The following is a 14,446-nucleotide window of genomic DNA, read 5'->3' as shown; positions in this document are numbered from 1 at the left end:
GATCTTCGTGTAAAGGCTGGCTAAAGGAACTGCTAGTTCCTGTATATGTGAGATACACAAGCCAGCTACCAAGTTGGACTTTTGTTTGGTAAATATCAATAATATATATATATATATATATATTTTAGTTAGCATCATTGTCTGTTGGAATCATATGAACCCTGATGTAGCTTTGTTTATCATCTTCATAGTATATTTATCATATATGTTGGGATCATGTGAATCCAAACATCATAGCATGTTGGGATCACATGAACCCTAAAATACCTTTAATCTGGCAACAAACTATGATATAACTTTAACTTCCATAATCTACTAAAAGAAATATGTTTGCATCTTTTTCCTTAAATAATTCGGGTATTGTTTGCTTTTTAATGGAATTACTTCTTTTTTTTTTTTTTTTTTGCTTTTAAAGTTAAGTGTACGAGTGTGTATGTCACGGATCTAAGGGGGAGTCCTGAATCCCACATCGAACATAATAGGAAGGTTCCTGAGGTATAAAAGGGTTCACACCATCTCCGTCTTGTGAGGCGCCTTTTGTAGGATAAAACCGTGAAGTCAGGGGGTCAGAGCGGACAATACCTCATAAGGGTATGAACTGTGGCGAAAGGTTGATTTGGGACGTCGGAAGAGTGAATGCCTGAGTCCCGGAGCCGCATGGGTTCGGAGCTTAAGTCTCGACCCGTGACAAGTGGTATCAGAGTCAGCCCTAAACCGTTCGATCCACGCCGAGCACCTCGAGGGAGGTAGGCAGGGTGGTCAGCCTCCGTGACGAGGGCGTCACGAGATTGGGTGCGGGAGAATGACACGGACCTAAAGGGGAGTCCTGAATCCCACATCGAACATAATAAGAAGGTCCTTGAGGTATAAAAGGGTTCACACCATCTTCGCCTTGTGAGACGCCTTTTGTAGGATAAAACCGTGAGGCCAGGGGGTCAGAACGGACAATACCTCACAAGGGTGTGAACCGTGACGAAAGACTGATCTAGGACGTCGGAAGGGTGAATGTCTGGGTCCCGGAATCGCACGAGTTCGGAGCTTAAATCTCGACCCGTAACATGTACACTTGCAAGAAAGAGATTATAGACAAAAGCGAACTCTAAAATTTTTCAGTTCATTATATACACAGACGCTCCAAATGTTGGAGCTTAAGACTCCATTTCAAGATTTTAAGTTAAAAAATCCAAAGATGAATGGGAATAAAAGAAGACTACTCTTAGTATAATCCAACATCACCTGTTCCATAAAGTTGCCATTCTCTATTCTTTCAATAATCAATGGGCTCCCAGATGATTTTCAACAAAAACTTTACATGATAGTGGGATATGGCGAGTAACCCGAGTTGATAAATAGAAGAATATTTATGCAATTTTGATGTAGATTTTCGATTTCCAGAAGCACCATTTAGAGCAAAAACTTGATAAATTTGCCTTGTTGGAAGGAAAAATAGACCATTTGCATTCAAATCATGGTGACATTAGCATGCGTATTTATGCACACGGCTATTCCAGGATTTTGGATGGCCAGAGCCGCTTCCATGTAGAAATCTCCTCCTCGCCGCTAAGTTTTCTGATTCCCCCATAAAATCCATCTGCCTCACCTCCCTCCTCTCGATGGTCTTTCCTATTGATTGTTGTACGACTCCACCTTGAGCCAGGGGTGTAATGATTGAACTCTAACACCACCGTGTCTGTTAGCATCACTCGGATGTTAGAAACCAGGCAATAACTCAAACATCAATTATGATGCAGGATTTTAAAACTGTCTATTCAACTGAATACCCATAATTAAAGCTTTTATTCAAGCACCATTATAGTTCCTGTAACTGTAAGAACAACATTTCTCATTTTGCAGTTTGTTCCACCATTTAGAGTAAAAGTAAATAATCAATCAAGAAAATTTCTGGGAATCCCAAAATTGAGTTATAAGATAATGGATGAAACAAAACATCTTTCGAAAAAACGATGTACCTTTTGAATTGAAATGAATGAAAGGTCTTTACTCAGTCAAAAATTGACTTCTAACAAGCGCAAGATCATAAAAGCAAGATGCTTTTACAATTATACACTGAGGCTTTCTTGTCTGCTTAAAGTATGTTTATTGCAACAAATGTGCAAGTTGCAAATGATTACCAAAAGAAACCCTTTCTTTGGTGCTGATGTACCTTTGACTAGTGGGGCATTTGAGCTCTGTTGGTTTCCGAACTTGTGAAAAAAAGACAGAAAATAAATGAATATTTAGATTTGTAGAACAACCATTGCAGCCCCACATAGCTTAAAGATTCCAAAGAAGCAAACAAGCAGGGTCCATAGGAGACATTGGGTTCTTTCAGTGTGGTTGGCCATAAATATTTCTGCTGAGACAGAAGTTATCATATTGCTGGAGGAAATTATGGCATCATGATAGTGATTTGTCTTTGGGGACCAACCCAACAGCACATTGTCTGGCCCTTGTATTGGAAAAATGAGATTCACGAAAGCGACCTATTCTAAACTGGGTGTCCTCCATGAAAGTATATTGATCTCATTCCCAATTTGCAAATATCTTCTTTCAAGAATATTAGACATAAGTAACAAAATTTGAAACAACTCTTCAAAACAAGAGTAGATTTTTTCCATTTTGTGTTGACATCTTAGATACAGAAGTTATGCCCCTAGGAGTTGCTTAGAACGCAGATAAAACTGGATGCTTGCTGTACGAAAGCAATATTTCTTGACACAATTGGTAGTTAGATTCCCATTTTCTAGGCAATCTTATGGAATATTATAGAGTGCTTTGATAGAAGAAAAGAAGAGAGCAACTTACCACTACTATGACAATGGCAGTAATTTTCATTCCCATCACATGATTCCAGGTGACCAACGACACCGTACCACCAACCTGCAATACATATGACAATCTTATCAGCAATAGAATCACTATAAAACTATTAATATGAACTATTTAAAAGCAATCTGTAGGCATACCAATTGCACTAAATTATTTGTAGAAGATTGATTTGAACAGTGATTAACAATTCTTCTTATAAAAAGTGAACAGAGTATTTTTCTCAGGTCAACTTATGATAATAGTCTATATATTCTAACGAAATTTGAAACTTAATCTCTTTATTATAATTTATAGAAATGTAGTACTCATACTATTTTGATTTGATAATCTCAATCCAATCATTAACCTTATCAAATTTTTGCTGTTAAAAATGTTGATGTAGCCGTTAACTTGATGACGTAAATATTGACTTTACTAACATGACAATATGAATGAATAAAATCAATTGTCAAATTGTGCAATTATTTTTGTACTTACACGAAATTTGAATTTTAATTTCTCTAGTATAATTTATAAAAATTGTGTCATCGTACAAGTTGAATTTAATAATATTGATCTAATTATTAATATGATCTATTACTCTTCATTAACTTTGTTGATCTAACCATTATCTTTTTAGAAAAATTATTTGAATATTAAAAAGTTTTTAAAATTAAAAAAAAAATCTGAAAAATTTAAAAATGATAAAAAAGGTAGAAAAAAATGATTTTTTAGGCTTTTTGGATTTTAAAAAAATATTAAATTAAAAATTTCTAATATTCTAATCTTTTAAAAAATAATATTTTTAAATTTTGTTTGGAAAATAAAATATTAGTAAATATTATAAAATTATAAAAATTAAAAATTATTTTTTTAAGAAAAATGAAATCTGATTTTTCACAAAAATTCTAGACATATTATTTTTTTAAAAAAATTAAATTATTAAAAAAAATAAATAGTTTTAAAATCAGAAAATTTTCTAAATAATTCAACATTTTTTTAAGTTAAAATTCAATTGTTAACAAAATTCAAGAAATATAATTTTTAAAAAATTTTAAAAAAAATTAAATTTAATGTTTTATGAAAGTATAAAAAAGCATAAAACATCATTTTTTTTTTTAATTTTTTGGGTTTTCTAATTTTTCAAAAATTTTAAAAAATATGATGTTTTTAATTTTCAAATGATTTTTTAAAAAATAATGGTTACATCAGCAAAGATGAAGGAAAGTAATTAATGACATTAGTAATTGGACCAATGTTATCAAATATGACTTGTATGAGAAAATTATTCAAAGAAAAAAAAAAAAACTTGTACAAGGATGAGATTTTTATAAATTATATTAAAAGGACTAAAATTCAAATTTTGTATAAATATAAAAATTATTTGCATAATTTTACAATTGATTTCATTTATTAAATGTTGTCACGTTAGCAAAATCAATGTCATGTAAGTAAAGTTAAAGTTACGTCAATAGGATTGATACTTAGATCATCAATATTTTAAAGGTAAAATTTTGATGAGATTAAAGATTGAACTAAAATTATCAAATTAAAATAGTATAAAAATAAATTATAATAAAAAGATTGAATTTTTAATTTCATTAAATTACAAAGACTATTATCATAATTTGACCTAATTAAAAGCTTTCCTTTTACTCATCATAGAAATTAAGATGATATTTAAAGTCAGTAATGATATCACTAAGGTTGAACAAGTCTTCTTCAAAGGAAAGTTGATTAGCTGTTTGATGGTTTAGGTCTTAAAAAGAACAAATTTAATATATATGTGAACTCATCATTCTGAACACTGCACCAGTTCTTGCTTGAAGGTTCATGAAACCCTTCTTTCAATTCTTTTCATCTTAAATCAACCTAAATTTTGAGGAAAATTTTGGAAATAAATTTAACAAGCCTCCATAGGATAGCATTCCAAGTAGCTGTAGAGGAAAACAAAATAAACTTATGAAATATTGCAAAGGGATTGGTATGAAGAACTAACCATAAGGGAATTCTTTGTTTCTTCTCCATTGAATCTCAATGTTATCTCCTGGACGTAGCTCATTCAAACAATCAGAAATATGAAGATCATGTGGCGAAGTATCCACAGGTGGTGCTCTTAGCCTTTCCCATGGCACGCTATTCTCTATGGCCACTGCCCTCCTTCCATGTGGAGGGTACCTAAAATTATCAAACCAGTCTTATATCAATACGCCAGTTTAATATCCAAGCATTAGGCCTATTTTGATCCTTTGAAATAGAACCAAATTTAATCTTCCAGAACAGAGTATGAGAATGTTTCAAAACAAAAAAACCACCATCAAAATTATGTTCGACTCTCAAATTACCTTGCTTGGAAGCTGTCAGTGCGAGAATCATAACTGAGTTCTGCATCATAGCATGAGAGCATAAACCCAACATGGCCACTCTACAAAGCAGAAAAAAAAGAAAAGAAAAAAGAAAAGGTATTTAGAATCGAAACAAAAATAGAAAAAACTGCTGATTAAAATTTGGTATTAGCATAAATGTATAGCTGATTTTACAGCTCGGATTTTGGAGGTTCAGAATCTATACCTCACGGTTATAGACCTGAGCAGGGAACCAGAATCTGCCAGTTTCTAGAGCAAGAAACCAAGACATGATCGAATCATCTGGCAAAGAACTCTGCTTACTACTATCATCAACCTTTGATTTAATCCACCAAGATGGCCTAACAATTGATAAAATCCTCATTAAACCTTTTAGCTTCCCCTGTTTTATATGACTTGAATCCCTTCTTAAAGCTTTAGACCATTGCCACTCTCTATAAGCAGCAGGACCAATAATTCTACCCCACTTCTTTTTCATATGTTTTTCCCATAAATGATCACTAATACACCTATTTCTTAAAGTGCGGCAAACACCTGCCATACTACAAAGACCATCAGGTGGTAGCCTTTCAAGAATGCATTCCAAGACCAATTCTGGTAAGTCCAAAACTGACATCACGCCTTCTTCGACCTCCTCTAAGTTATCAACTTTTGAAGTTAAAGACATTTTGGAAAGGATTGTGGTAAAATAACTAAGACTAAGACTATTTTTGATCAACCTGGAAATGGGAAAAAAGGAAATTTTTTTCCAAAACCAGGGAGACAATAATCTAGTCTCAGTTGCCCAGACTGCGAATGGTTTCAAAGTTAGGGACTTTAAAAAAAAGATGAGGGGGACACAAGTGATGAAGAGATAAAGTAGCATTCCAAAAAAAAAAAAGAAAGAAAAAGGGAATTCTTTTATCGGTCAAAAACTCAAAATCAATTATGTAAGGCAAACCAAAAAAAAATCAATGGAAGAACCCAAATGTCCCTCTTCTTCCCTTCGAAGACAAAGTGGGATCTTCAAAATATCACACTTTGAAGAAAACAAAAACTGGGGGGTTTTATTGGTAAATATCAAAGCCCACCAAACCCCAAAGGTGGGCCTCCCCTGTCAAGGTCTGATCAGAATAAAGATTAATAATAATACAAGAGGAAAAATTTCTCTTTTTTCAAAAACAAAATTTGGTAAACAGATAAATTACCTCACAACCAATTCGAAACCCCAAAAGGAAAGGTTAACAAGTACAAGGGAGCTCCTTTTTTTCTCTTTTTTTTCTTCTAATTTTTAAGAAAAGGCTCAGCCGTACAGACAACCTAAACAGCTGTCATGTAATGAGCACGAGATTTAGTGGATGCACCCAAAAACAGCCAAACAGGTGAATGAAGGAAGATTATGCTGGGGTTACTGAGATCTGATATGGGTTTCTGACGCCCGGATAATTAAAGATAATAAGTCTAAATGCAAAGGCCCATATCCAAAATAATCTCTGAAAAAGTTTTTCTTTGTTTAAGAAACAAAACAAAAACATAACATGAAAAATCTTTTCCTTTTTCTTTTGAATATAATAAGGTGAGGGAAAAAAAAACAACAAATCTGGGTTAGTTTGGGATTGCAAGAAAGACACAAAAACACAAAGACAAAGATTGAGAAATTTGATGAAGAGGAAGAAGATGAACTCACCTTAGCTCATCATTTTGTTATTCTTCATCAAATTCTCTATCTCTTTTTGTTTTGTTTTCTTGGTAAAGGAAAATATGGGTAGCGGTGACTAGAGGAAGGCAATGAATTGGCGGTTAAGGTTAAAGGAAGATATTTATTTTGTGTGGATATTAAAAAGACAAGTAGTGAAGTGCAAAATTTTATGAAAATTATAGCATTTGTTTTTGTCTGTGACTTTGTCGAGTTTTTAACAAGTTGGAGGAGAATTCGTGTAGCCAGATAGAGAAACCGTTAGTAGATCTGTTAATTCTGTTAATTCCTATCATGCGTACCATGTTTATATCTTAAAAATTATCATACAAGTATATTATTAAATATAAAATTTATTCTTTATTTTTATTAAATTTATATAATAATTTTTATTATTTCCGTATCATATATTATATCGTAAGAATCATTGATATTATTATAGGTTACGTTTGCGATGTGTTCCAGTGGGCAGGTAACCATTGATTTATCACAATGTGGCAGATGAGTATTGGAGATAGTGATCCCACATTCTTGACATTTTTCAACAATTTATTAAAATTTTTATCAAACAAATACTCAAAAGTTAATTGTGTTATCAACTTTTCCTTCTTTTTAATCTATGTTTTTAATGCCCATATACTAATTGAGCAAAAATTATAGTAAATATGAAGTATAAAAGTATTTGATAGTTTTTTCAATTGTATGTGTAAAAAGTTTCAAAGCAAAATTAATTAAAAATATCTAAATTTTATATTAAATGATATTTATATCCTTTAGGTCAAATTATGTAAGAAGTCTATATTTTGTGAAAATTTAAAATTTCATCCTTAGATTATAATTCATATAAATTTAATTTTCATAGTATTTTAATTTGATAATTTTAATCTAATCACAAATTTTGTCAAATTTTGATAGTTACAATACTAATGTGGTGTTAACTTTACTGATGTAATGTTGACTTATTGACGTAATAATTTGGATGAATAAAATCAATTATTAAATTATATAAATAGTCTCTTATTCAAATTTTATAAATTTTGTAGTTTTTTAAAAATATTAAAATTTTTTTCAATATTTTAATTTGTTAATCTAATTTTTTTTAAAATTTTTTTATTTTTTTTCAAAATTTAACATTTTTATTTAAATAAAATATTTAATTTTATTATTTTCTATTTTTGGAACTTTTCTAAAATTTTTCATTTTTTAAAAATTTTTATTTTTTTAGAAAATTTTTATAATATTTTATGTTTTAAAAAAGAGTTTATAAGTTCTTAAAAATTTTTACAGGTTTTTTGTTTTTTATCATATTCAAATGAAGAATAAATTGAAATATGAAACATTTTATGTTTTGCTATGTCTCTATTTTATCTAGATTTTTATGTTCTTCCATCTCAAATATATTAAACAGAACAAATTCTAAAGACCTATGTCTTTTTTATTGTTTATTTATTTATTTATTTATTTTCATTAAATATTAAAAAAATATAAAATTTCTAAAAACATAAAAAATATAAAAATATAAAAAATTTTATAAAAATTTTAAAATGTTAAAAACCAAAAATTAAATATTTTGATTAAAAATTTTAAAATTGGAAAACATAAAAATTTTTAAAAAATGATTTTTATTTAAAATATTAAAATATTAAAAAAAATTTAATATTTTTTAAAAAACTAGAAAAGTTCTAAAAAATTGAAAATATTGAAAATTTTTAGAAAATTTCTAAATATTAAAAAATTAAAAAATAAAAAACTTTCAAAAATGAAATTAAAAAAATGACAAATGTAAATTTAATATTTAAAAATATAAATTTTCTAAAAAATCCAAAATATGTTTATATTAAAGGGAATAAATTTTAAATTTTGTGCAAATATGAATATTAAATTTCAAATTTTGTATAAATATAAAAATCATTTATAAAATTTAATAATTGATTTCATTAATTTAAGTTTTTGCGTTAACAAGTCAACGCTACATCAATAAACTTAACGCTCATGTCATCAAGTTAATAGTCATGTTAACATTTTTAATAGAAAAAATTGATGAAATTAGTAATTAGTCTAAAATTATCAAATTAAAATAATACATAAACTAAATTTATATGAATTATAACACATTGATTAATTTTTAAATTTTTACAAAATATAAAGACCTTTAACATAATTTAATTTATTCTTATTATATATATTTACTATGATTAAATCGAGTTTTGTCAATTTATTGACTTGGATTCAATGATACCTAATTCAGTCAGCACTTTATTAATAATATAGATGAAATAGTCAAACAAGTTATAAGATATTAAGATGTTAAACTTAATTCCAATTCATTGTGATCTAATTAATGATCACTAGCTTTCAAGGATATTCCCAAGCAACTAACAAGCATTTGTGTAGTACCAAAGACAAAAGGACAGATTGATTTAATTATTAAAATCTTGCACCTTGAAATAACTGATTTTAAGATCAAATTTTATAAATTGCCTCTCTTGATTCAAAATCTATGTCTGAATTACTGTCTCAAACAATTAACAATCAATATCTCATTTTTTTTATAAAAGTTAATCCATTTTAATATGTCAGATAATATTTCATGTCATCCAAATTAAATATAAAATTTTAATATTATTATCAATTATTTTTAAATCTACTTTTATTTTAATGAAAATACATGAGTTATGCAATTTCTAATGAATTATAATTTATTTTTATATGATTTATTTAATATCATGCTAACACAATGGAACTGCGCCTAAAATTTTAGTTTAAGATCTTCGTTAAGGTTATGGAAGGGTGAGTAATATTTAATAATTTATATATTTATGTGACGTAAAATATTAATAATTTATATATTTATATTATATTTAAATAAAATTTATATATTATAATTTATATTAATATAAAAATAAAAAATATATTTTAATATTATTATATTTATATATAATTTTAATCAAAATTTTAAATTATACCACTTTTATTTATTTATTTATTTTTTTTCATATCACCTTATCAAAGCTTCTTTTAAATTAACAGATGTGACACTGTAAACTGGGAAAGCACGGTTAAGTCCACTAGCCTATGGACAAACAAGTGACTGCACGTGCATGTTGCTTTTGGATCTCCTTTGTCTGGCTCCAAGTGAAATGGAGTTCCAGCTTCCAAGGTAACGTTCTTTTGTTTTACTGACTAAGATAATATTTTAGTGTTGGACTAAATTTTCATTCCAAGTCTCATTTGGTTAAATTGTCCGTGAAATGCTAGAAGATTTGAAAAATTATGACGACAAATACTTTAAAGGTGTAATATTAAAATTTTATATAAATACATAAAAATTAAAAATAAAAAAAATTTAATATTAATAATTTATTTTTTAATATGTAAATGGTATTAAGTAATCATCACATATCCTACATTAATTATTTTAATATATTCTGATATAAAATTTTTATTTTAAAAATATATATTTTGACTAAATTAGATATATTTATTTTCTTAAAAATATCAAATATTATTGTCTTTTATAAATAAGTTACAATTTAATTATTTTAAATTACTTTAAAATACATTTAATTCTTAATTTTAAATACTAAATATGGACATTATAAATAAAAAATATGCTTAGAAAGTAATGATTATCTGACATTTGTAATTTTAGTATTTAATTAAGAAATAATTTATGTAATGAATATATAAGTCATATAATGCTAAGAATTCAAATCTAAAATAAAAAAAATTATTTAATACACTGACAGTATAATATTTTAACTTCACAAGTGAGGTTAAGATAATAACATATATGCCATTTCTTTTTTAAATAATTTTTTTTAAACATATAAGGCACATGTATCATTCTCGTGACGTCTCGAGGGAGTGGGTGATCAAAAAGTCAAACGAATGAAAAATTTTAAAAAACGAAAGCTAAAAATATTTTGATAAAAACAAAATAGGAATCTCCATCATTTTTTTTTATAATGTGATTAGTCACTTAAAAATTTTGTTCTTTTAATAAAATATTTTAAAACGGGTTTAAAAATTTTATAAAAAAAAATAAATTTACAGTTCGCGAAATTAGAGTTTAAGTCCAAGAGTTAGTTATGCGTAGAGCAATATTAGCATACTCACAAAGCTCGTAAAAAATGGTATCAATTGATTACATACTATCCTTTAATTTTGGTAAAAATAGTCATATTTTTCTTAATTTTTAAAATTAATTCTTTTTCTTTTTTTTTTCAAAAAACAAAAACAAATCTAAATTAATTTTTTTTTAGATCAAGATAAAAACTTTTTAAATATTGAAATACCTTTTTTACACTTCTATAATTAGGTAGAGCTTTAAAAATATTTCTAATTTAAAGATTTTTAAATTGTCTCATTAAAACCGAGACAACACCTTACATAAATGATAATCATCGAAAATCCCTTTATATTTAGGCAAAAGGTTGATAATCAAACCTGTACGCGTCGGATTTCGACTTGACCTGACCTTATAGGGTCATTTTTTTTTTTTAATTGGATTTTGAGTCGGGTCAAGTTGGATTTTTTAAAAAAAGGTTAGGGTCGAGTTTTATACAAACTTGCCATAATCTGACTCGATATATATTTTATTTAATTTTATAGTTATATATATTTATATAGTTATTTTTATATTTATAGTTAAAAATAATATTTTATATTAAAAATAATATTAAATAATATTTTATTAGTTTCTGATTGAATCGAGTTGATTGCAGATTTAAACATATACGGGTCAAGTCAGATTCGGATATAAAAATAATATTTTAATATCAATTTCGACTATTAAATTTTTAAAGTCGTGTTAGGTTAGGGACGAACAAAAACCTGTATCGACTTGACCCGTTGCTATCCATAGTTAAGCCAAATCTCGAAGATTATATTTAATTAAGATGTTATCTTGTTTAAAACATTTTTCTTTTGAAAACTCATGTTGAAAAAAATTATGCATGATATGTATGAACATAATATATAATGAATGCATGATATGAATGACAAAGTATGAATATATGATAATTTATGATTGCATATAATAATGTAAAATGAAATGCAAATGCATGATTTGTTTGGGGGTTAGTTTGATTTTTAAAGAGGTTTAGGTTTGGAAGTGGTTTATGGTTTAAGGTTTTAAGATTTAAGGTTTAAGGTTTTAAGATTTAAGGTTTACGGTTTTAGGGTTTAGGGTTTATGTTTTATGGTTTAGGGTTTACGTTTTATGATTTAGGTTTCAAATTTGAGGTTTTATGGAATTATGCACGTGATATTACAAATTACAAAAATACCATTAATGATGCAGTGACAAAATCATAACATGGAACAAAATAATTACAAACCTAGGTATTTACAAAACTAAATCACAAATAACTTGTGTATCAAAATTCAAATGGAAATGAAAATTTTCAAAATTTGGATGAATGTTCCACCAATTTTTCTTAAAAAAAAAAAAAACATAAAAAAAATCACTAAAACCAACCATTAAACAACATTTTTTTCATTGGAAAATTGATTCAACACCTAAAAAACATAAAAATCATAATAAATACATAATCCAACATATGAATCAAAGTAACAACGACACATAAAATGAAGAGGAAGGTTTGGCCAAACCAAGAACCTCCCATGGCATAGCCTCTCATGCACTTCCATCACCACATTTGCATTTCATTTCATTTAAGTAAGCATTGATCACCATTGTGTTCATCATTTGAAGGCATCGATATTGTTAAAGAAGTTTTATCAAGCATCTAACAAAGTAAATGGAAAAGAAATCATGAAACCAAACATTCATAGACAAATAAGATACATATATTAATAAAAGCTAAAATATATGCAAGTAACAAACAAACTTACCATTTAATTATCACAAGCAACTTTTGGAAGCAAGAAACAATAAAAGGAACCAAAATGAGGTTTGACCATGGTGAAAGGGAGGTTAGCCGAACCTCCAAATGGCATCAATGGTGGTCTTATGTTTCTTTAATTGTTGCTTGATTTCTAGCTTTAAACCAAACTATTAATTAGTTGAATGAAAGTTGATTCAAGCTTTGATAAAAAAATAAAAATGAAGAACTACAAATTTCTTACAAGAAAATAGAAAATCAAATGAAAAATGGTAAGAAAATGTGATAAATGTGTGATGAAATGCAAGATAAAAAGTAAAGGAAATATACCTATATACCTTCAAGCTAGCAAACTGCCAAGACTTTTTTCTTTCTTTTTTTCTCCTCATTTTCACGAGCTTCCTTCATCCAAATTGCAAAAAACGTCATTTGCTCCTTCATCCAAATTGCAAAAAACAAATTAAATCCTAACCATTATATCACAAACTCATCAAAGGGTCTAAGTTTCACCTTTATTTTTAGTTTTAAGGAGCTAACTTTCATCATTGGATCAAGCTCCTCAAGATCATTTAACAGTCCAAGATGCATGCTGCCAAAGGTTGAACTTTAACATTCATTAAAACCAAGTGACAAGACAATTTTGCCTATACTACAAAGTTTTCGATTTTTAAGTCATTTTCTTGGAACTCAATAATCCTTTGTTCATTTTTGAGATTTTAAAGCACAAAAAATAATGAAATAATATGAAATAAAAATCTTGAAATTTTTGTAAAATTTTGACTTAGCAAAGTAACAAATTATGAAATAACCCCCAAGAGATATTTGCTAATTTCTTCCTCTTAAGGTACTACAGTAGTTTCGGATGCACAAAAAATCATCAAATATTTGAAAAGCATAAACCGAAAAGTTTTGCAAAAAACTAACCTCGAAAAGATCAAATTACAAAAATACCCCAAAAAGATATTTTGGTGATTTTACACCTTTTGAGCTATGATCAAGATTTTCAATATTCCAAAAATCATTAAATAATACTAAATCATGATTTGAAGCTTTTTGTGAAATTTTAACCTTGGGAAGGCCAAATTACAAAAATTACGAAAAAAACCTTCCAAGATGTGATCTAGGTTTTCAATGCATCAAAAATCATTAAACTATATTCAATTGTGATCTGAAAGTTTCACGAAAATCCAACTTCTAAAGGGACAAATTAAGAAAATACCTTAGGGCATTTTGGTAATTTTATACTTTCTAAAGTGAAAAAATTTTGTATTGCTTTGAAAATTATAAATTTCAATTTAAACCACAATGATCCCAATTTTGTTGTAAATTTTGAAAATTGACTTGAGTTTTAACCATTTTGATCATTTTTTACCAATTTTGATCATATTTTACCAATTTTGATCATATTTGATTTTGTTTAACTATATTTGACTAATTTTGATTAGATTTGCCCTTAGGGCATTTAGGTCAAATTGGCTTTAGTTTTGATTTTAGAACCTTATCAAAATTAAAGCAATGTTAGATTATCAGGTTGAATTTTAAGCCCTTCACAAATGGTTAGGATTTTGCCCTAACAAAATTATGTGTTAACAATCATCATTTTGGTCTCGCTTGTAGAGTTAAAAAACTTCACTATCAAAATATTTAATAATTTCTCAAAATTAAAAGCTGAATTAATTGCAAACATATTTCTAATATTTCTTTCTATTTAAGTATTAATTACAACAAACATATTTGTAAACATAATT

At 27.6% G+C, this 14,446-nt stretch overlaps 1 protein-coding gene across 1 annotated transcript; it reads right to left on the bottom strand.

The window, feature by feature from the left end:
- Positions 1 to 1,095: 1,095 nt before the first annotated feature.
- Positions 1,096 to 6,926, bottom strand: LOC111304417 (F-box family protein). The gene is made up of 5 exons (XM_022900969.2): positions 5,380 to 6,926; positions 5,154 to 5,233; positions 4,808 to 4,986; positions 2,806 to 2,880; positions 1,096 to 1,690 (listed from the first exon to the last, which is right to left on the bottom strand). The coding sequence occupies exons 1-5, from the start codon at positions 6,037 to 6,039 to the stop codon at positions 1,503 to 1,505; spliced, it is 1,182 nt and encodes a 393-aa protein (XP_022756704.2). The 5' UTR covers positions 6,040 to 6,926; the 3' UTR covers positions 1,096 to 1,502.
- Positions 6,927 to 14,446: the final 7,520 nt, after the last annotated feature.

The sequence above is a fragment of the Durio zibethinus genome, chromosome 13 (genome assembly GCF_047325235.1).
Source record: "Durio zibethinus cultivar Kanyao isolate XHJ-2024 chromosome 13, ASM4732523v1, whole genome shotgun sequence".
NCBI classification, from domain to species: Eukaryota; Viridiplantae; Streptophyta; class Magnoliopsida; order Malvales; family Malvaceae; genus Durio; species Durio zibethinus.
The sequence above is the reverse complement of the archived record's forward strand: the minus strand, read 5'-3'. Positions and strand labels throughout refer to the sequence as shown.